Raw genomic sequence first — 21,412 nt, forward strand, 5'->3', positions numbered from 1 at the left:
TTTAAAAGTATTCAATAATATCAAACAAATTTTCGGAACAATTTTATATTAATTACAAAATTATTATTTTAAAACTTGAAATTTCGCGAGATAGGAGCATTTAAACTAATTATTTCATACTACGCATGCACGGATAAAATTCAAAAAAAGAATTCTTATCAGAAATTTGTTATGAATTGCATTTAGTAACTAATGAAAAAAGTCCGATTTGAATATCTTGAAAATTTAAAGAGTTTCTAGTCATTTTCTAAGTAGTTTTTGTACTTTTTAAAAGAAAGCTCTAAAGCTTCCCCACAGCTTTTCCACACATTTTATTTTGTATCATAAAACAAAATTAAATAGTAAATGATAATACCTTCCATCAACCAGTCGTACACCAAAATGTGATGATAGGTACGAAAACTTGCGAAAAAAAGCACACATTTATATGGAATAATTCTCCACAACCCTCCACATTTTTAATAAATCTTGTACAGTACAAAATAAAATTTACAAAAAACTTCTTGTCATTCAGAACTTTCCTTGAAAAATTACAAAGACTACTAAGAAAAAATAACTAGAAACTCTTTAAATTTTCAAGATATAATTTTTTTTCATTAGTTACTAAATACGATTCACTAAAAAAATTGTATAGTTTGTTCACCAGTAGTTGGTACTTGGCTCCACCTCCTCGGACAAAGAGTTCATTTCAGAGCGGGAGTAAGAGGAGGAACGTCTCCGCACCTTATATTGAGACAACCCTTAATGCGCGACAACCGCAAACAGTGAATTCTTTTTCAGCCATTTACTTCGCTTTATCATCTGCTATTATACCTTCCGTTACTCTAGCTAATTAAATATATTGCAGCAAAATGTCTCAAAAAGGACAAACTATTCTCTTAAAAGAGAGAAATATCAAATTTATGAAATATTTAATATTAAAAATTGCACATAAAGATTGCGAAATAAATATTTTTGCCATACGGTCGCCAAATAGCAACCTTGTTCGGGATTGTTCACATCCTTCTCCCAAAAATAGCAAAATAGTATCGCCGGATATCACGTGATGAAGGCGGAGCCAAGTGAGTGCCAACTCCTGGAGAACGAACTATATATAAACAGGGCCCGACTTAGCCTAATTGGGAATCGAGGAATATAAGAAAAACGATAGACCAACGCAGTGTCATCGCTGCCAGAATTATTTCCAACGGCAAAGTAACTGCTAAGGCGTGTTAAGTGCGCTGGCGCACCCTTGACTAAAGACTGCGATAACAAACATACCACTGCGAAATGATGCAATTGTAATGGAGATCATCCAGTGAAATTTTCAGGATGCGAAAAATATAAAGCTATTGTTGAAAAAATGAAAAACAATCCAAACAGAACTAAATCATTTGATTTCAAAAGAAAAGCAACTATTACTCCCAGCGAATTTCCCAAAGATGGATTCTAATAATCCAGACTCAATGCTTCGCAGACTACTAAATAAGCAATAGATGTATACTTAAACTTACAACACCTAATAAACGAGGTTACCGTGCAATTAAAGAAGAGCCCTCAAGTTGACAAGGAAAATTATGAAACTTTAGCTAATCAAGATGGACAGGGATGATTGATATATAGCACTTAAAATCAATCCGTGGAATGCTAATAACATTATCACAAAAATGGCAGAACTCACTGACTTTATCTCGAACTACTCGCCGGATATCTTATCTATGACCGAGACCCATGCCAAGCCTTCACAGAGATTGAATATACCCTCGTTCAATTCATACAGATGTGACAGAACCACTCACAGAGGCAATTTATGTATCTAAACTATTCAACTCTTCTGTCTATAACCTACCACTGATAATATTGACGAAACCTCAAACATATTGCAGGTCAATAATAAGTAAACTCCTGTTTGTGAAAATTGCAACACCATGAAGGAATCGTCATAATTGAATGAAATTTACTACACGGTTGAGTGGTAGTGGTACAAATAAATGATTAAACTTTCAAGGCAAACAAACAATAACCAGAGATCGAAATCAGTATTTTGTGTAGCCACCACGCACCGCAATAAGCGCTGCTACACGACGTGGTATAGAGTCAAGTAAATTTTGAATGTCTCTCTGAGGAAGAACATTTCATATAGTTTGTATGCGTACCCAAAGTCTGTAGAAGCAACAGGACGAGGATCACGAGCGAGGCACCGACCAACGAAATGGCACACATGTTCAATTGGTGACATGTCTGGGGAATACGCAGGCCAAGGAAAAAGCTGTACCTGCCGCAATGCAAGGAAGGATTGAACAGTCCTAGCAATATGAGGGCGGGCATTGTCTTGTTGAAATACAGCGCCTGGCAAGGCTTGAAGGAATGAAACAGCTTGGGGCTGTAAAACTTCACTGATGTATCGGTTGTTGTTCAGATTACCCACAATTCGCAGCAATTGAGATCGTCCATGATATGCTATGGCACCCCAGACCATAACTCCTGGTATTTGTCCACTGAGGCGTTCGATAATGCACTCCGGAAGGTGGCGTTCACAGGCATAGCGACTGACACGAATGCGGCCATTATGGTACCACAAATTAAAGCGGGATTCGTCAGAAAACACGATATGCTGCCAATCAGCATGCCAGTCCTTATGCTGATTGGCCCATTGTAGCCGCAGGCGGCTATGGTTTACTGTGAGGGTGATCCTGCATAAAGGAGTCCTTGCGCGCAGTCCACGCTGCAGTTGACGTCTACGAATTGATGAAGCACACAATGAAACACCTGTAGCTATGGACCACTGTGCTGCCAGTTGTCTAGAGGGAGTCGTACGGTCTGTCAGCGCCATGCGGACCAGGTGTCTATCATCGCGAGCTGACGTGACATTTCGGGGTCCACTCCCGGATTTCCGAGTTGTCTGACACTCGTCCGTCCACTGCTTCCAAACACGCATCACTGTGCTGCTGTTACGCTGCACACGAGCGGCTACTGCACGATGAGACAATCCAGCTTCACGAAGGCCGATGATTCTCCCCCTTTCAAACTCCGTAAGTTGTTGAAATCTCGCTCTCTTTCGTCGAAGAGGCATAAGTAACGTCTGAGCTAACGTTTACCACTAGCAGATAACCACCGATAACCATACACGCCTCGCTACAGCCGTCTATTTATTCGGATCCATCCGCCGTTCAGAGGGAGCTGCTCAGCATACGCATGCGCTACGGGTCATAAATTCTAATCATTTGCATATTATGCTCCACTTTGCATTTCCTGAAAATTTCAGCTCACTCGCGTAAGTCCTTCATGGTGTTGCAATTTTCACAAACATAAGTTTATATAAAAATTAGTTCTATTTATAATCCCCCCAACAACGAGCTCAAAGAAAAACATTTTAGAGCATATTTCGACTCAAACATGGATACGATTGTTCTTCGGGACCTAAATGCTAAAAATAAAGTTTGGGGATGCAACGCTGCACAAATAAACAAGGAAGAAATCTGCACGACATTACTAAACCTAGATCAGACCATTTATGCCCCTGTCGACCACACATACTACCATGTGCACCATGGCTATAATCCAGATATGTTAGATTTAATGGTCACTAACATGAATTCTCCATTTGTTCTACAGGTCATAAACGATCTAAGTAGTGATCTTCTACCAGTTCTAGTTACGACCTACATCACTATTAATGACAATAAACTCACCCGAAAAAAAGTAGACTGACTATTATACCACACTCTAAATCTCTTCCTTAACCAAGAAGTATTAATACCATTTCTGAAATCACTAATGCCATCATATCTCTTAACGACAAGCTAACCTAGGCCGTAAATCAGGCCACCCCAGAAAGAGTGCTTAACTTAAATAATTTGAAATTACCTAGAAGCATTAAAGAAAAAATTAGATACAAAAACAAGTTACTTAAACACAATAAACGCACTCTCAGTCCAATGTATAAGACAGAATACAACAATCTAATTTAGGAAATTAAAATGCTGTGCAAAAATTTTCGAAACGAGTTAGGGAATGATAAAGTGGCCAGGCCAGCCTTATGAAAGAAGATAACTCGCTCTGAAACATGGCCAGGACTTTTGAGAAGGCCTATACCGGTTAACCTACCATTAAAGAATAATAATCAAACTGCATATACCAATAATGATAAAGCTAAGGTCTTCTCTGATGTCATGCAAGAACAATTCTCACTAAATAGTATCTCATACCCTCTCAATGATAAGCATGTTAGCTCAACCTATAATGATATAATAACCTCAAGCAATAATTCTATGGATAATACCAGTGACGAGGAAATCATCAATATTATTAAGAAATTATAAAACCGAAAGGCCATGATTCAACCTCAAACGCTAAAAAATGCTCCTCCCAGCATCATACCCCTCCTTAAGAAAATTTTCAATGCATTTCCGGAGATCTGGAAAAATTCTGACGTAATTTTATTTCCTAAACCTAAATATGCTTCCGACCAGAAAAACTATCAGCCAATAAGTTTACTTCCAAAATTTTATCTAAAATATCTATGAAAAAAAGACTTGATAAAAAAACTAAACAGCAATATGGCTTCAGGCCCAATTTATCGACCACTAAACAGCTTATAAATATACTTGAATTTATCAGTAATGGTAAATTTAAAAATGAAACTATGGCCCTTATCCTGCTCGACGTCGCGAAAGCGTTCTATCGAGTATGGTATAGGGGCTTAATAGTCAAACTTTATAGCATGAATTTCCCCATTGATATCCTACACCTACTTATATCATACCTTAGTAATAGGAATTTTAGAATCAAATTAAATAATGCTTACTCAGATTACAAAACTGTAAAAGCGGGTGTCCCACAAGGGTCTATTTTAGGATCTATTCTTTACATTCTATACACTTCAGATTTCCCTATAGATAATAGTAATCTAAATGAAATGGTGGCCCTATATGAGGACGATACCGCTATAGTTACTAAATTAATGAGTTCCAAAAGAGCAGTAGCCCTCCTTCAAAACAAACTAAATTTAGTAGAGGACTGGTGCGCGAGGTGGAAGATACAACTTCATCCAGACAAAAGCAAAAATTAATTATTTTTAATAACAAAAAACCGATCAACCATACAATATTCCTATTTAATTCAACTATCAAAAACCCGTCACGAGTGTTATACCTTGGGGGTTGCAATATCTCGAAAACCTCAGCTGGTGTTCACACATCAATGAGATAATTAAAAAAAGCGAAAGGAGCCTTCTTCGGCCTCAGTCCAATTGTCGGCAAAAACTCCCCACTCATCCTAGCAAATAAAAGACTCATTTACTTACAAACAATTAGACCGATACTTACATATGCCTGTCCGGCCTTAACAACCAAAAGAAAAGACTCTCCGATACGGAGGGAAAAATTCTTGGGATGATGCTAGGGGCCATTAGCAACGACTCACTGAAAAAAGATCTTAAAATCGAAAATGAATTCATAGCTAAATTAAACACTAAGTTCTATAGTGATGCCACCATCTCAGACCTACTTCTTAATCTCGACATCATTAATGATAACATAAATTATAACCAGTCACCGCCTTTCTGAGCTCCGACTGCATCATATCCAAATATTATAAACACACACAGAGATCTCAACACCAGAATGTGGCGAACAAGGTGAAGGAGTAACCCGACGAAAGGTTCCGATCCGGGCGAGCCACATTCTCACAGCGACCAACCCGGTACGAGCGGTGATCACCGGGGAGACCGGATCGCTGTGCTAACAGAGAAACACTTCGACACCTCATCGTATCTCTTATGTAAATAACTGCACATATAAATTTTATTTTCTGCTCATGCTTATATTCTAACTGTTGATTAATTCACATTTGTATTTAATTTTTTCACAGTTTATTGTGCTCTAAATCATGAACCTTGACAATGGAGTTTTTTCCTACCCTTCTCTTTATTTAAATTATGCCTTGTTTCATGTCTTTTTAGCTCATGACTATCAGAACAGGATGAATCGGTTAGTGGCGCAAACACCGAGATCTCAATTATATCCAGACTGGGAAAAAATTTCTTTGCCCCCCCCCCTCTACCACCTCAGTAATGAAGAATTGAACTTCATGGAGGTATTTAAATTTTTCACCTCATTACACACAGATAACAAGAAAATTGACTAGAACCTAAAATAGCTATAAACCCCCCCCCCCTCCTCCAATGATAAGACGAAACATTGTTCTGNATAAACTCCTCCCCCCCCCCTCCTCCAATGATAGGACGAAACATTGTTCTGTCCATTTTATTGATTTTCTGACAATTCTATGCCCATCATGCCGAATGCAGCCTTCTGATTCTTAACTTTGTCATCTAGCAGCGAAAAATTCATTTCAGCTAAATTTTCGCGATGACGATGGTGCATTTAAGTCAATCAGAAGCCCGTATTTTTGTAAACATATCGCATTTTGCTATATGTAGAAATACAGGCTTTTGATTGGCCAAATTTTTCCATCGTAATTGCGAAAATTTAGCTGAATTCCGCACTAGAAAGCCATGGATTTACGAAAGATAGATTTTTTTGTGTTCATACTGTTCTAAATATTAGCAAAATAAAGGTGACAGATATTTTAAATAGTATTTAATATGAACTTAGAAATAAAAAAGGAAAAGAACGATTAGAAAAAAATAAACTCAAAATATATATAAGAAATAGAAGTTGCCAGATTACGAAAGTGCAACTCTACAAGATAAACAAATATAGCGTGAGGCTCGCTGATAGCATGCTCGATTTATAACACATACGATAGATTAATGAAGAAGCTAACATAAAACTGGCGGATTTTACACTGTACTGATATTTCGTGAAAAAAAAAAGGTCATTAATGAAGGAAACGTAAAATAAACTTTCAATTCGATTTGGGGGCCCCCTATGATGTGGGGCTCGGGGCAACTGCCCCGTATGACCCCACCTTTGTCAGGCTCTGTATATAAAAAATAAAATAAAAAATTTCAGAGCATGCGCAGTTTAAAAGAGCTACTTTAAATGCTCATATCTTGCGAAATTTTTAAATAATTTTTTTTCCAAAGTTTAAGATAATAATTTTGTTATAAATTGCTCCAAAAATTTTGTTTCATTTTATTCAATATTTTTAAATTTATAACAAAAATATGTAAGACAAAAAAATATTTGTTATTTTTCTTTTTTATAAAAATGTCCACATCTCCATAAATATTTAAGCTAAGTTATCAAATTTATATACAATTATTGCAAATAACAACCAAAGTAATCGACACAAGTTACAAGCTTCATGTTCTATCATAGAATGCTAAAAAATTCATGTTTTCGTTTGTCATTTATCGCCGAGCTCTCAATCCTCTGAAAACTTTAAAATTTATTGATAAGTACGAGAAACCGTCTAATCTAAACTTCTCTAAAGTCTTAAAATAATACTCTAGGTATTTCTAGAGAAAATTAAAAAAAAATTCAACTAGTGTCTCTTTCGTTCCATTATTGTAGGGTAGTGTATTTTTACACGTATCCACAAAAAAAAGAAAGAAAAAAAATTTATAATCATTTTTCTATGTTTTTCTCAGAAATCTGTGTATTAATAAAAAAGTATATTTAAAATGAAACTTGCATTATTTTTAAAAACAAATAGCTCTCCTCTTATGAGTGAAGCAGCGTCCAATGAACCGTTACAGATGTCTTCTTTTCTGGGAACTGAAGTAGGATTCATTGGGATGTGATCCGTTGTTCTCCCTATCAAATGAAAATAAATTGAATCTTTAAGAACAAATATTTATTTATAGGTCGGATACTGAACTTTCTTGACTTTGTTAAAATTTTCCAGTAAATGTTCTTTGTGTGTAACGACTGGGCAGTGCTTGTTTGTTTTTTAAATCATTTTTGCGATTTTTATTAACAATCTATAGCAACACTTCAATTCACAAACAGTTTAAAAGTAATAAAAGATTTGTCTATGAAAAATACCGTTACGTACTTTTTGCATTTACCTACTTAAAACTTTTTGAACTGAACATAAAAATACATTGGAATAAATACTACACCACACATATGTTGATTATAGTCACTAGTAAGTATTCACTGAAAAATATACTTTTGTGGTTTACTGTTGGCACAATTATATCTTGGTGATCAAATTCTAAGAAAATAGACTTATTTTAAATGACATTTGACTATCGAGGGCAAGGCTCCATTGAAAGTATTTATATTTTAATAGTTAGTGTGAATGTAGTTGAAAATAAAATTATGGTCAGTGCGTGGTTCAGTCATTTCACAAAAAATATTACCCCATGTACAGTCCACAAAAAAAAAAAAACGAATCACCCTGAATAACTTTCGTTCTAATGATCGGATTTTCACGAACTAAGTGTCAATCTTAATGGTTCCTGGGGGTGACCTCAAATATGCTAATTAATTAGTGCTAACTATTAATTAAGTTACGAAATCAGACACAAAAACGTACTTTCTCTGAATAAACATGCATTTTTTTTTACATATTTGGATTTCTTATCTTCAAAATATAGGGGGTAGCCGCAATCTGGGAAATGTGGTCCCCATAGTTTGGTCAGGAGAGCGATTCAAAGTTCGTACCCCTTAATGTTAATTTCGCTTTTTGCGTTTTCAGTCATATTTTCAAAACTAATGAAGCAATTCAAAAAAAATTGCACCCACTCATAAAACTCATTTACCCAAAGATAATTTCATGAAAAAAATAATTTTTAATAATTATTAATTATTTTTTATTATTTAATTAAATTGAGGATGAAAAAATTTTGAATTATAAGGTATGAATTTTTTTATACCATAATAATCTACATATTTTTCAATACAAAAATCTAAAGTTTCAACTGTTTTTATTTATTAGAAGCTGAAAAAAATTAAAATTAATTATTTTTAAAAAAATAATTTGGCGACAATAAAAAAATGATTAAATGGGGCGATTAATATTAAAATGTGATAAACTTGCGAGGAACTTGACTTCGCGTAAAATTTCATTCATATTTTTTTCGCTAATAATCTTTTGCTTGTCTTTTTATTTTTATTTTTTTCAAACTATAAAATAAGATGTTTCTTTTTTAGTCGTTTATTAATTTATTTGCAATTTAATAAAGAAATTTGAGTAAAAAACACTTTATTCAACGAATATCTGGTTTTATAAAAGTGTGCTTCTGATAGAATATGATTATACACCAGATTGTGCTTATTTAATGTGATTATTTTTTATATTTTTATTTTGTTTTTCAATAACTGATACAATTTCAATAATATACATACGTATGCTAGATTTGGAATAATATATTTATCAATTTCCTGAACACATATTTTATAAATATTAATAAAAATACGAAGTCAGCATTTTTAATGATCTTAAAACTTTTTTACATCTTATATATCGCTTTAATCTTAAAATAAATTTGTAAATTATCTGTCTGCCCTTGCTTCGCAGAATTATTTTTCTAACTTTTTAATTAAATTTTAGCGCAAAAACTTATTTTTTGTTCTACCATATATATTATTTTCCAATAATATACTAATCAATCATTTTAGTACTTTAATTCATGTTTTCCTTTAAAATAAAATTACTTTTTAAATTATTGCTAAGTTCTTATTGAAAGAAAACTCAGATTTATTGCCAGCTATCTGAGAATTAAGTCTTGTTAAGAAATTAAAAATATTCTACTGATCACACACAATATCATTCGATGCAGAACAGCTGACTATTTACTAAGAATACTATTGTTTACGAAAAATGAAGATAAATTATTAATTTTCTTTTTTTTTTTATTGTTTCTTATTTATTCGAGTAATGAAAAGTAAATGAGTATGTGTGCACAGCGAAAAACTACAACAGATTGTTTTGTTTTTTAAATGAACAAAAAACTATGGACATACAATTTTATTTCGACATTCAAAGTTATTCTTGTGCGCTAACTTAAAGAAAGTTACCCTTTTCTTTTAAAAAGTTGAAAGTATCTGCTTAAAAAGTTGTTCATATTGTATTTCGCAACTTTTGCACAGTTCAAAAAAATATTGCTACAACAGGAAAATGTTCGATATGCCTTGTATTATTAAAACAACTACTAAAATAAAAAATTGCAAAAAGATTCGAAAAACGTGCTAATTTTAGAATCATCATCTCAAAAATTATTCTTTTTTTAACATTAGGATTTTTTCTACTTGATAATAGTTTTGTTCAACCTGTAATAATAGTTTTAATACACGTTTTGAAGAAATAATGAATACAAATTTGAATATAATATTTCGTAATAAGGAAACAAGCATATTCATTGATAATTGTTTCATTGCACCGAAGTAGTTAATTCTTTTCGAAACAATCGGTCATGCAACTATTTAACTTTGACTCTTTGAACTAGGGGTCATTTCAGCATGTCATTCGACTTTAAAATTTCAAATATAAGATTCAAAAATTACAAGAATGCGTAAGCTGGCTTTAATTAATCATAAAAACGGACAAAATCGTCGGCAAAAGAAGAGATCTCGTGAAAAGAATGTCAGAGTTTAAAACTGTAACAAGTGCTACTCTTGTTTAATTTGGGGTATTATAAGCCTAAATTTTCCTTTCTTTCAATTTTTTAAATTATTTTTTAAATAAACTAGCGAAATGAGTATGTAAATAATATCCGTTTGTTTTACTAGAAATCAAGTTTACTTAGTATCATTCGCAAATCATATGAAGTGCAAATTCTTGAGCTCAGGTGTAGGGTAGGATATTTCATGCATGATCAGTAGCTTCAAGAGTGAATTCTTATATTAGAAGGCAGCTAACTTCTTTAAAAATTCTAATTCGGAAAAATACTTGTTATTTTACAAATGTTATAAGGCATGTGTATTTTTTAAATGGTTATTTATAAAATTTTCATAAGTGTGAATGGCCATTAGATTTCCCTTGATGAAGCAAAAACGAAGCCAAAAATTAAATCAGTATGAATTTTTATCTTTTAACTTTTTTTTTTGAATTCTCTAACCTTGATATTTAAACTCTATGATCCGCTTTAATATGTTTTTGTTTGAGTCAAAATATTGGCATTTTTTATATTTTTTACGATTAACATACATCAACATAGTTCAAGAAATTAACATTTTTAAAAATTTGAATTCATTTTTACAAAGAGTGAATCTCTAACAATATTTCGGCGAATCATAAAAAAATAATTTAGCACAATTTCTGAGTTAGTTTATCCTCTAAATACCCCCCCCCCCCCTCAATTTAAAATTCGATGATAAAATGGATTAGTTTTTGTAAAAAGAGACTGTTACAAAGTAACAAAAATAAAAGAACTGATAGGAAGGAATACATAAAAGTTTGCTACACTACACTAAATAAACTATTTATATTAAATAATCAAAATATAAATTTACAAAATATTTACTTGTTTTATATAATTTTTACATTTAAAAATGAGAAGTTTTATGGCATTCAGCTAAGTTATGCTTTACAATATTTGCAATGTTCGAAATGCTTAAAAGATATCCACCTAAATCCTATAGGAAGGAATTCAAACATTTTGATTCTATTTACTGTTTTCTATTAATTAAGTCGCAGATAATTTAACCAAAAAATATTACTGACTTATTCATCAAAAAGTTAAATTATTAATTTAACTCAGTAAAACTTAAAAGAGTAATCTACCACATATGCATTAAATTTTAGATAATTTCTTTTATTAAACATTTTTACCTTGTATAAAGCGGTGGGTTAAATAGTTCCTACCAACAGCATTAATTTTTAAATATTGTTGCTAAGCTATTTTTTCATCTATAATTTCTGCGACCATCTTTCTAATAATTTCAGAAAATATCAATGAAGGGATATGTTTGCATAAATGCTGGAAATATAATTAAGGGGTCTCATTATTTTCTCTAATTCAACAATTAAAACTAGTAAAATTCTAATTAAAATTAGCAAATCTCTAAATAATCTACAACTGAAAAATACAGCGATAAACTCTTAAGTAAAATTGATTCCAATTTCTGACGAATTTCAATTTTTTCAAAGATTTGAAACTCTTTTCTTTTCTTTTTTTTTTTTTTTTTTTGATTTGACCTTTAGCAATAAAATAAAAATACAAGTAAAATTTACTCCTATACTATAATATAAATATATATATATGTATATATATATATATATATATATAGATAGATAAGTTCAAAATGTAGAGAAAACATGGAAGAAATTACATAACAAATTACAGAAACAAAAATTACAGAACAATGAAAAAAAAAGGGGGNATCTCGAGTAAACTCGTGTGTGTATATATATATATATATATATATATATATATATATATTTCAATTTTATCGAAAAGAGATACCGTGAATTTTATAAAACTTTCTGATTGCGCAGTGCCCCAAATTTTTCGCAGTAATCTCTTTTTTCTTTTCCTTACCTGAAAGACTTGAACTGAGTTGTAAAAGCAACTTATCATAAATTTATAATAACTTAAGTAAATTTGGTTTTAGAACAGCATTTTCATGCAAATAACATCTTTAAAAAAATAAAAAATGTCAGATAAGAATTTCAACGTTCAAATTTGAAATATTGGAAAATCAAAAATAATTTAATTTTCATTTCTTCATTTTAAATTCACATTTTATTTTCAAAGTATTAAAACGAATACTATTTTCTATGCCCAGAAATCAAATCCAAAAATTCTCTTCTTGATTGCCTATAGCAACAGAGACACGCGATGTTATGACGTCTCGTCATTCATTCAGTTTCTTTGTGGTTGTTTTAAATTGTTTCACTTTCTATGGCGAGGTAATTTGGCATTTTTTTTAAACTTTCGTCATATATATAAATCATTATTGCGGCCCAATTTACGACCCAATTTTTTCGAAATTTTGTCTTACATTTTTGCGTCTGATTTCATAACTTAATTAATAGTTATCGCTAATTAATTAGCATATTTTAAGTCACCCCTAGGAACCAGTTCGTGAAAATCCGATCATTAGAACGAAAGTTGCTCTGGGTGATTCGTTTTTTTTTTTTTNTTTTTTTTTTTTTTTTTTTTTTTTTTTTTTTTTTTTGCAGACTGTACATATGTGTCTTTCTAAAAATTCCGATGGACCACCCCCAAAACTTTAAATAAATAAAAAAATTCTCAAAAAAAAAAGAAAGATACGCGTACCATATTGTTTTACTTAAAGAACATATCCTAATAATTTTAACAAAATCGAAAATAGTTAAGTATTTAACTTTGCCCGATATTTTAAAAGAAGAAACTGCCTATTAAAATAAATGGTGCGAGAATTTCAATACTAAAAAAAAATAATAATAATATATTTGAATGTGCAACAAAAAGATATAAAACCAAATCTTTACGTGTCGGAAAACATAAACGGAGCCTATTTTAGACGAGTTAAATTTGACATTATTTATAGGTGTTGTGTAATCGCTCACTCTAATTATATATTTAAATGTTTACACATTTGAATTATATACATAATATAAAATTAACTATGTCACACAATTAGGGGGTCACAATTTAATGCTGAATTGAGTCGTAAAGAAAAAATATTATTAAAAGTTATCGATATTGAGAAAGGCACGATTAAAAATATTTAAACTTGCTTGCTTGTCTGAAGAAATTACGAAAAGGAGAAAAGCAATTATCGCAACCGCTATCAAATTTTATCTGGAAATCAATCTGGTGTTGAAGATTTGAAGCCCGGCTTCCTCAATAGTGATGGGTCGACTATTCTTACTATTTATATTCTTTCTTCGCTTCATAGCATTTTTCGACCCCTAATGTGCCTATAATTTTAACATCTTATTCACGAGGGTCTTAACAGTATATTTTGAGGGCGGTTAGATAACGAAACACTGTATATTTAATGTATTCAAACATTTTTCAATATCAGGCATTCGTGTCGCAAAATTAACAAGTAAATATTTTCGATAGTAAATATTCAAAATTTTGGCAGTAAATATTTTGTTGGTAAATTATGGAATCAAATATTTTTGGCAAATTATGTTTTGAAAGAAACATTATCAACGGTGAAATTTACATCGTACATCATGCATTCACATGATTTAAAGAAATTTTTGTTTTTTCATTCGCATTTCTTAGTTTGAGACTTACCTGATGTTGATGTAAAATCATCATCAGTATCACTTTGTGAAGACCAATCGTAGTCTGTGTAATCTACACTCGTTTCAGTGCTAGGAAAATATAATTTTTCTGTAGTCGCTGTTTGAGAATCGCTGCGACTATCATCTGTAGGGTGTATTCTGGAATCATCGGAATAGGCTTCATAACTTTCATCCTCGAAATCAGGATTCAATACTAAGAATGAAAAACATTTAATGAAAGTATATTAAGAGGAAGATATAAATAATTTTCCTAACAATGTGGCGAAATCTTATCAACCAGGTCAGTTTTGACTCTCGCGTTATATTTTAAATTAAAGTGGATTTGTTGTAGTTCATTTACGGTCGAGCTGCACAATGGGCTATTGGCGACGATCTGGGAAACATCACTGAGGATGAACCGAAAACATGCCATCACAATTTTGATCCTCTGCAGAGGGGATGGCTCCGGTAGCCCGACGAAGTCGAGCACTTTACGGTAGAACAGTTTAAAAGAGGATCGATACCGCACACCCTACGCCAGAGATCACCAAAGTGGTCTATATAGACCCCTAGGGGTCTATTTAACATAAGCGGGGGTCGATCTGAGTAGGGGGGTCGAATGGGGGTCGATCCGAATCGGAAGGGTCGATTGGTTGAAGGATTATCAGTATTTTTCAGATATGTGACAATTAGAAATAAAAGAAGAAGACTTGGGAATATATACAGGTAATCTTCAAAAATTGAGCGACGATTTTAAACTGCGTTTTGTTGATTTGGAAAATATTGACATCCCTGATTGGATTATTGTGCCATTTTCTGCTCAAATTGAAAACGTGGACATCAACCTGCAAGATGAGCTTGCTGAATTATTATGGGGATTTGAAGCAAAGACGCTTTTTAAAAATTTAACAATAAGCAAATTTTGGACAAATATAAATATAATGCAAAAATATGTAAGACTTTACGAAATAGCTCAGCCATTTATGATAGCATTTCCAAGTTCCTATATGGTTGAAGCCGGTTTCAGTCACGTAAATTCAATCTTAACTAAGAACAGAAATAAATTAAATGTGGAGTTTCGAGGGGATTTAAGATTAAAATTGACCAATTTTGAACCCAATATAACGAACCTTGCAAAAAAAAAAACACCAGGCACACCTATGTCATTGATTAAGAAGCAATAAATCCGTAGTTACTTTACTTATTATTTCTACTTACTTATAATTACTTATTATTTCATAAATATTAAGGTATTTATATTTCAACATTAATATATTTTTCATAAAACTATTGTTACACTATGTACTATTACTTTAATAAATGTTCAAAATCATAAAATAAATGTACAAACACAGTATCTAATAGAGTTTTATTTTAATTAACAGAAAATTACTTTTATGGGGGTCGATGGAGATTTCGAAAAATTATGTAGGGGTCGATGATCAAAAAAGTTTGGCAACCCCTGCCCTACGCAGACTCACCCGCACACTGCCCGCAGCCAGTGACTTCGGTGATCTGCTGGGAACCTAGTCTTAACGATCAGTCCACTTAAAGTGGAGCACGAAACACTGAATAATTTTTTACTCCATTTCAAAACTATTACTTACCTTAGCAATAAGCCGTAATAACACGATATTTTAAATTAAATAAAACATTTAGTGTTATTATTAAGCGTTGTCTGGCATTACAGCGAAGTTGCCTTGTCAAATAATTCTGAAAATAATACAGCATAATTTATAGGGCTATTAAAAACAATTTGTGCACTTTACCTGACGTGTAAATAAACGATACATGAAGTTTAAAAAAGGGTAGACCTTCAGAATCACAAGGAATAGCTTTTGCCGGGAAGCAAGTGACCACTCAATCCTATTATTTATTCTGAGCTTAATGTATTAGTGTTGATAAAGCACTATTACATTTAGCTCATATTAGTCAGCACATCAGTGAGGCACATCACACTAAATGAAAACTTCTTTTCGCATGAAAATAGTGACTAAAATTTTTATCTTCATTCATAAACATTTGTTTCTTTTTAATAGAGTAATTCCAAGTGACTAATAATTTCCCAAAAAAGGTAATGCATATACATGTAAATTTTTTTTATTCCTTTAAAAAAAAATTAGTTTAGTTCAACACTCTCAATTATCATCGTTTCACTCAATATTTTAAAGGTGATTCGATATTTGAATAAAAATGAGTTGAGTCATACCATACATGGAATACATAGCATATACGTCGTCATAGTCCAGCCGAAGGTTAGAATCGTAACCTTTGTAGTAAGGGAACATAATGGATGCAGGAACAGTGGAATGGGCGAGACCAAGACTGTGTCCCAATTCATGAGCAGCCACAGTGAAGAAGTCAACACCACCATCATCTTTTGGATTATAAAAATAAGTATTACATTACTGTTTTGTTATTAATTATGGTACGTATAAAATGTCTATAAGCACTTTTGTTATAATGCGTTCATTTTTACATATTAAGTGTCAATTTTACTGGCTCAAAGGGTTGACCTTATGAATGAGTGATAATTCTCAATTAGGCTAAGAGACAGAAAAAAATATTTTTTTTTTTGTCGAATGCTTAACCATCCAAATATAGGGGTGTCCGCGGAATGTAGGATCAGGTGAGCAGCTTACTGTTAATTTCACTTTTTACTTATTTCTCTCTTGAACTATTCAACAGAAATGAGTACTTTTTGCACTCAAAAGACGTTTATCCAAAGTTAATTCCATGCAAAATAATAATATTATGTTATCCTTTTGTGATAAACAGGAGACATATGGATCCCCCGCTGCATTTAAGAATTAAATTGATGGCGATGATAAGGTGTAAGTGGCCCAAATCGGTCAAAAACATAATGGTCAGCAGTTCTGTAAAATGTCTTTTTTTTTTTTTGGAGAATGGCATGGCAAAGCTCTTTGATGAAGTTGATAGATTGTTACCTTCTCTTCTTAAGTGGAAAAAAAAAGCTTTGAAACACTTTATCGAAAGCGTATTGTGGATCCATTCTATAAAAAAAGGCATCGAAATGTTATAGTTTTTACCTGTTTTATAACTGACGTTGAACATCCGGCCCATTTTTGAGTTTACGACTATTAACTCAGTAGTTTTGCAATTTTAGCCACGAGACAAAGGAAATCCTGGATCAAGCATTAGGACAAACTAGCTCTCAGGGCCGGGATAGCCTGGTCGGTAGGGCGCTGGGCCCATATCCAAGAGGTCGCGGGTTCGATCCTCGCCGGCTGAAGACTCCCCGCGTAGTAAATGGTGACTGATGCACGTTAAATCTGTTGAGTCTCAAAGTCCTCCATGTTCCCACAACAAATCAAAACCTCTGGGGGTACTGATCCAGGAGTTTCCTTGTCTTCCGGATTGGTTCAGAATTACAAGGCTACGGAGTTGAACGTAAGTAGTCGTAAATCCATGAAATTGGGTCGGTTGTTCAACGACGGTTATAAAATAAAATAAAACTAGCTCTCATGAGCCGCGGTGACTCAGGGGATAGAGCGTTTGCCTCCTAATGAGGTGAACCGGGTTCGAACCCCAGCGATGGCTGGTCGATACGAATTCCGCTACCGGCTCGCACCGACCACAGTGTTGTCGTAAAATATCCTTAGTGGTAGACGGATCATGGGTTAGAGTCCCTTTGCCGTCAAACTAACCGTCGGAAGTTTTCGTAGTTTTCTTCTCCATGTAATGCAAATGCGGTTCAGTTTCCTCAAAAAGTCCTCGGCGAAGGCAAAATTTCCCCCTCCCCCCAATACTGGATCCTAGAGTTCTGGATTGGGTTCAAAAATTACAAGGCTTTGAACATTGGTAGCCGTAAACTCAAAATTGGGTCGGCTGTTCAACGACTGCTATAAAATAAACTAAACACTAGCTTTCATGGAGGACTTTTTGATAGAACTAACCTGCATTTTTGTGTTACAACGACACAAAAACCCTCAGACGGCTAGCCCGACGACAAGGAGATTCTGAAAATATTTTACTTCAGCACTATATTCTGTGAAAACCATCGCTGAAGTTCCCCTGAAGCTACAAAGAAGATTGTGGTTTTTGCAAAACTGAATTAAATAGCAGATCTATGTTTTATAATGACTTACGATAAGTGTTTTGATTTAGAGAGGCTCCATCAATCCAATTCTCTTCATCATCGAAGTGTATGTCCCCACCGAAAGGTCCATGCTCATAAGGGAAGAAAGCATGAGCCAATACACTTCCAGGACCATCGAAAGGATAACCATCGCCGTGAGCTCGACTTCCGAAGGCGACTATCAGATCCGCATCCATACTGTTTTTGGGTACAAATCTTAGAGGGGATATTTCAGACCACAAACTAAAAGCCTTTGAAAGTCTGCTACCAACTAGTTCAGGATCTAGTTCAGCCGGCCAATTTGCTAAGCTGTGGAAAAATCAAAACAGGCAAATATAGCTGCTGGAATTTCAGCTGAAAAACAGTATTTAGAAAGAAATTTTAGCTCTCATTGGAAAACAATGTTTAAAAGAAATTTTTGTTTCAGTCTAAAAACACTTCTTTAAAAACAAATTTTTGTATCCATCAGAAAATAATGTTGGAAGAAACGAAGACATTTCTTACAACACATTTTTGTAACCTAACTTAATTTTATGTATGTCTTTAAACCCATAATCTTTTAAAACTGCGATGCTTTTTGTTTTTTTCGTCCTCGCATGTTTAACTTTGCTTCCTTTCTTGTAAAAAGTGGTTTGACTAAAAAGTCAAAAATTTCGTAAAAACAGTTTTTTATTTATTTTTTTATTTTTTTTTATTTAAATGTTTCAAAGATGAAGTTATCTGAATTTAGAATCCTATTAATAATTGCAGCTTTTCATAATTTTTCTTCAAAAAATTATTTTTTTTTTAAAAACAGAATGACGGTTAGATGACTGAAATCACTCGTGCATATGAAATATACGTGTGAGCGATGAAATAACAATGAATTATTTTTTGAAGCGATGACATCCAATAATTTTTTTGAATAAAGAAAAACAAAATTACATAAGGATTTTAATGAAGTCAGTTCCTCAAAGATTAGTAGAAAGCATTCCGATAAAATATTATTCTAATATTTTTTTTTTAAATATTATTTAGTAGCGATTTATATTTTAGCATTATGAACTTCTTCACTAATGTTTATTTCTACAAATAAATGCATCCGCTTAGTTTAAATGGAATATGTAAAATCAGCGTAAAATTTTACACAATTTACTCATTAAAACTATTGAATAGATTAAAAATATTCTTGATGCACTTTATTTTATTTTAAATATATAAAAAGCATTTACGGATGTGAGAAAAAGATTTTTGAGCAAACATTTCCATAAAAGACTTCTTTTCAAAAGTTTGCTGCTCAAAATTTTAATTCACAAAAAGAAATTTGTTAATAAAATAAGAAATATCAAGACACGTTCGGAATTATTAGAAAGTTATTCTGCAGCAAAAATGGGGAAAACTCCCATACAGATAATCAGGTTTTCCCATTACAATAATATGCCTTACAAATATGTGAGTTGTTTTTTTTTCCATGCGTCTGATCCTATAATAAATCTTTTTTTTCTTCTATTCGTCACAATAATGTCAGGCACTCCACATCTCGCTGCTTTGGTGAGATTGATGGTGGCTTCGTCCATTTCGCCTGTCTCTGGTAAACCACCGAACCTTTGCATTTGAAGGATGGCTTCTTTAAAACCTTCCACTGTTATAAGGGCATCCGCATCGTTGGGTCCCCCTGACTTGATGTACCCAAAGCGTTTCATGAAGTTCTCCTAATAATAAAATAAAAGTACTTTTATTACTATTTTTCTAACTGAAAACTATGTACAGCAGTGCAATTTTACTGGAGACCATCCTTAATGTTTATTTATATTTAGAATACTCGTCAAAAATTAGGTCCAAAAAAATGGACATTAAAGGTCACGCATTAATATTTAAGCTAATGATGTTGAATTATGATGAATAATAACTATTGCGGATGGTAGGGTTAAAAGCATCAAAACCCGATTGAACGCATGAGAAAACAGAGAGCATTTGAAAAGTGGTTATTAGAAACCTCTTCAAGTTTTTAATGGCAATCAAACTAGTTCCAATATTTCTACGCCCGCCTTCCCCACTCCAATACTTATTTGTAACGCGTGATCTGCATGTTTTTTTAATTTTCCTTTTTGATAAAGATTCCAAAAATACATATTAAGGACTGCGATTATGACTCACCTTGTATCTCTCTAAATCATTGAAAATTTCTCAGTCTATTATAGGAATATTGACAAGAATGTGTTTCACGTTCATATGGAGATGCATCACCCAGACCCAACCATGGCCAAATCTAATTTTTAAGTCTCTATTTTTTTTTAACTGTAATGGTAGGAATGCCACGTAGTATTGATCCTGATCAAGCGACAGCGCCTGAGTTGGTAACCCTCTTTCCATACCACAACCACTTTTAGTCTGTTGCATAAACACGCCAGTTGTTTTTGTCGACCACTAGGATCGAACTCACAATCCCCGGCTTTCCAGTCATCACTGTGAGCGACGCCTTAGCCCACTTTGTGAAAAGAGCGCAGCATATGATGGAGACGCGGGACTTGTATTGTTAAGTAGAAAATGAAAAAAATTAGATTTTTCTGGTGGAAAAGTGACTAGGGTCAGATAGATAATTAAGATCACTTTTGATTTTAATTTTGAACTTTTTAACGTTTTTTTTTTAATTAAATGTTTAAATGGTTTAAACTGATAGTTTGATTCTTTAAATATCTAAAATAATAATAATAATAATAATTTTTTTTTTTACAAAACAGACTTTATCTGATTCTTGATATAAATCTTTACACTCTGCTTTATAAAAATTGCAGGCAATTTTCTGGAATTTTGTTAGATTGTCACAACGACTGAAGGTGTTTTCAAAGATTCCGGTCCTCAATAAAAATATCAGAAATAAAATAAAAATGATAAAATGATCTGTCCAATCAAACATTCTTCTTCTGTAATTGTTAAATAAATTGAATTTAGATGTTCTTGATTCTCTTGACTATGTTGAGGACCCTCTCGCAACACTTCCTCTTTAAAGAATAAAAAAAAGGCTTCTTTTTGTGTATTTCTCTGCAACAGTTTGAAATAATTAATTTTTAGACATCATTAAGCATCATGGTCGTTCTGATAAAAAAAAAAAGGGATAATTATGACCCTATACTTTTAAATAACATTTTTTTTTTATAGAGAGAGAAAGTAATAATCAAAAGTAGAAAAAAATCGTTTTGTCCAAAATTTTTCTGTGGGGTTATCATCTTGCGGCAAAACTGTTTTTCAAAGATTTTTAGTGTCTTTTAGTAT

At 32.7% G+C, this 21,412-nt stretch overlaps 1 protein-coding gene across 4 annotated transcripts in view; it reads right to left on the reverse strand.

Annotated features, from left to right (window-relative positions):
- The window catches only part of LOC107451952 (matrix metalloproteinase-17), a 46,026-nt gene that overhangs the window by 12,161 nt on the left and 12,453 nt on the right, over nt 1–21,412 (reverse strand). For 2 of the 4 annotated variants that reach the window (XM_071177051.1, XM_016068209.3), the window contains exons 2-6: nt 19,586–19,851; nt 18,171–18,469; nt 16,271–16,438; nt 14,072–14,275; nt 7,582–7,703 (exon numbers count right to left, since the gene is read on the reverse strand). In XM_071177051.1, the coding sequence (XP_071033152.1) occupies nt 7,582–7,703; nt 14,072–14,275; nt 16,271–16,438; nt 18,171–18,469; nt 19,586–19,842 (1,050 nt within the window). In that variant the 5' untranslated portion in view covers nt 19,843–19,851. Of the gene's footprint in view, nt 1–7,581; nt 7,704–14,071; nt 14,276–16,270; nt 16,442–18,170; nt 18,470–19,585; nt 19,852–21,412 lie in introns of all 4 variants that reach the window. The other 2 variants (XM_043050108.2, XM_016068201.3) reach the window with 1 other exon arrangement.

This window comes from Parasteatoda tepidariorum, chromosome 2, assembly GCF_043381705.1.
Source record: "Parasteatoda tepidariorum isolate YZ-2023 chromosome 2, CAS_Ptep_4.0, whole genome shotgun sequence".
NCBI lineage: Eukaryota > Metazoa > Arthropoda > Arachnida > Araneae > Theridiidae > Parasteatoda > Parasteatoda tepidariorum.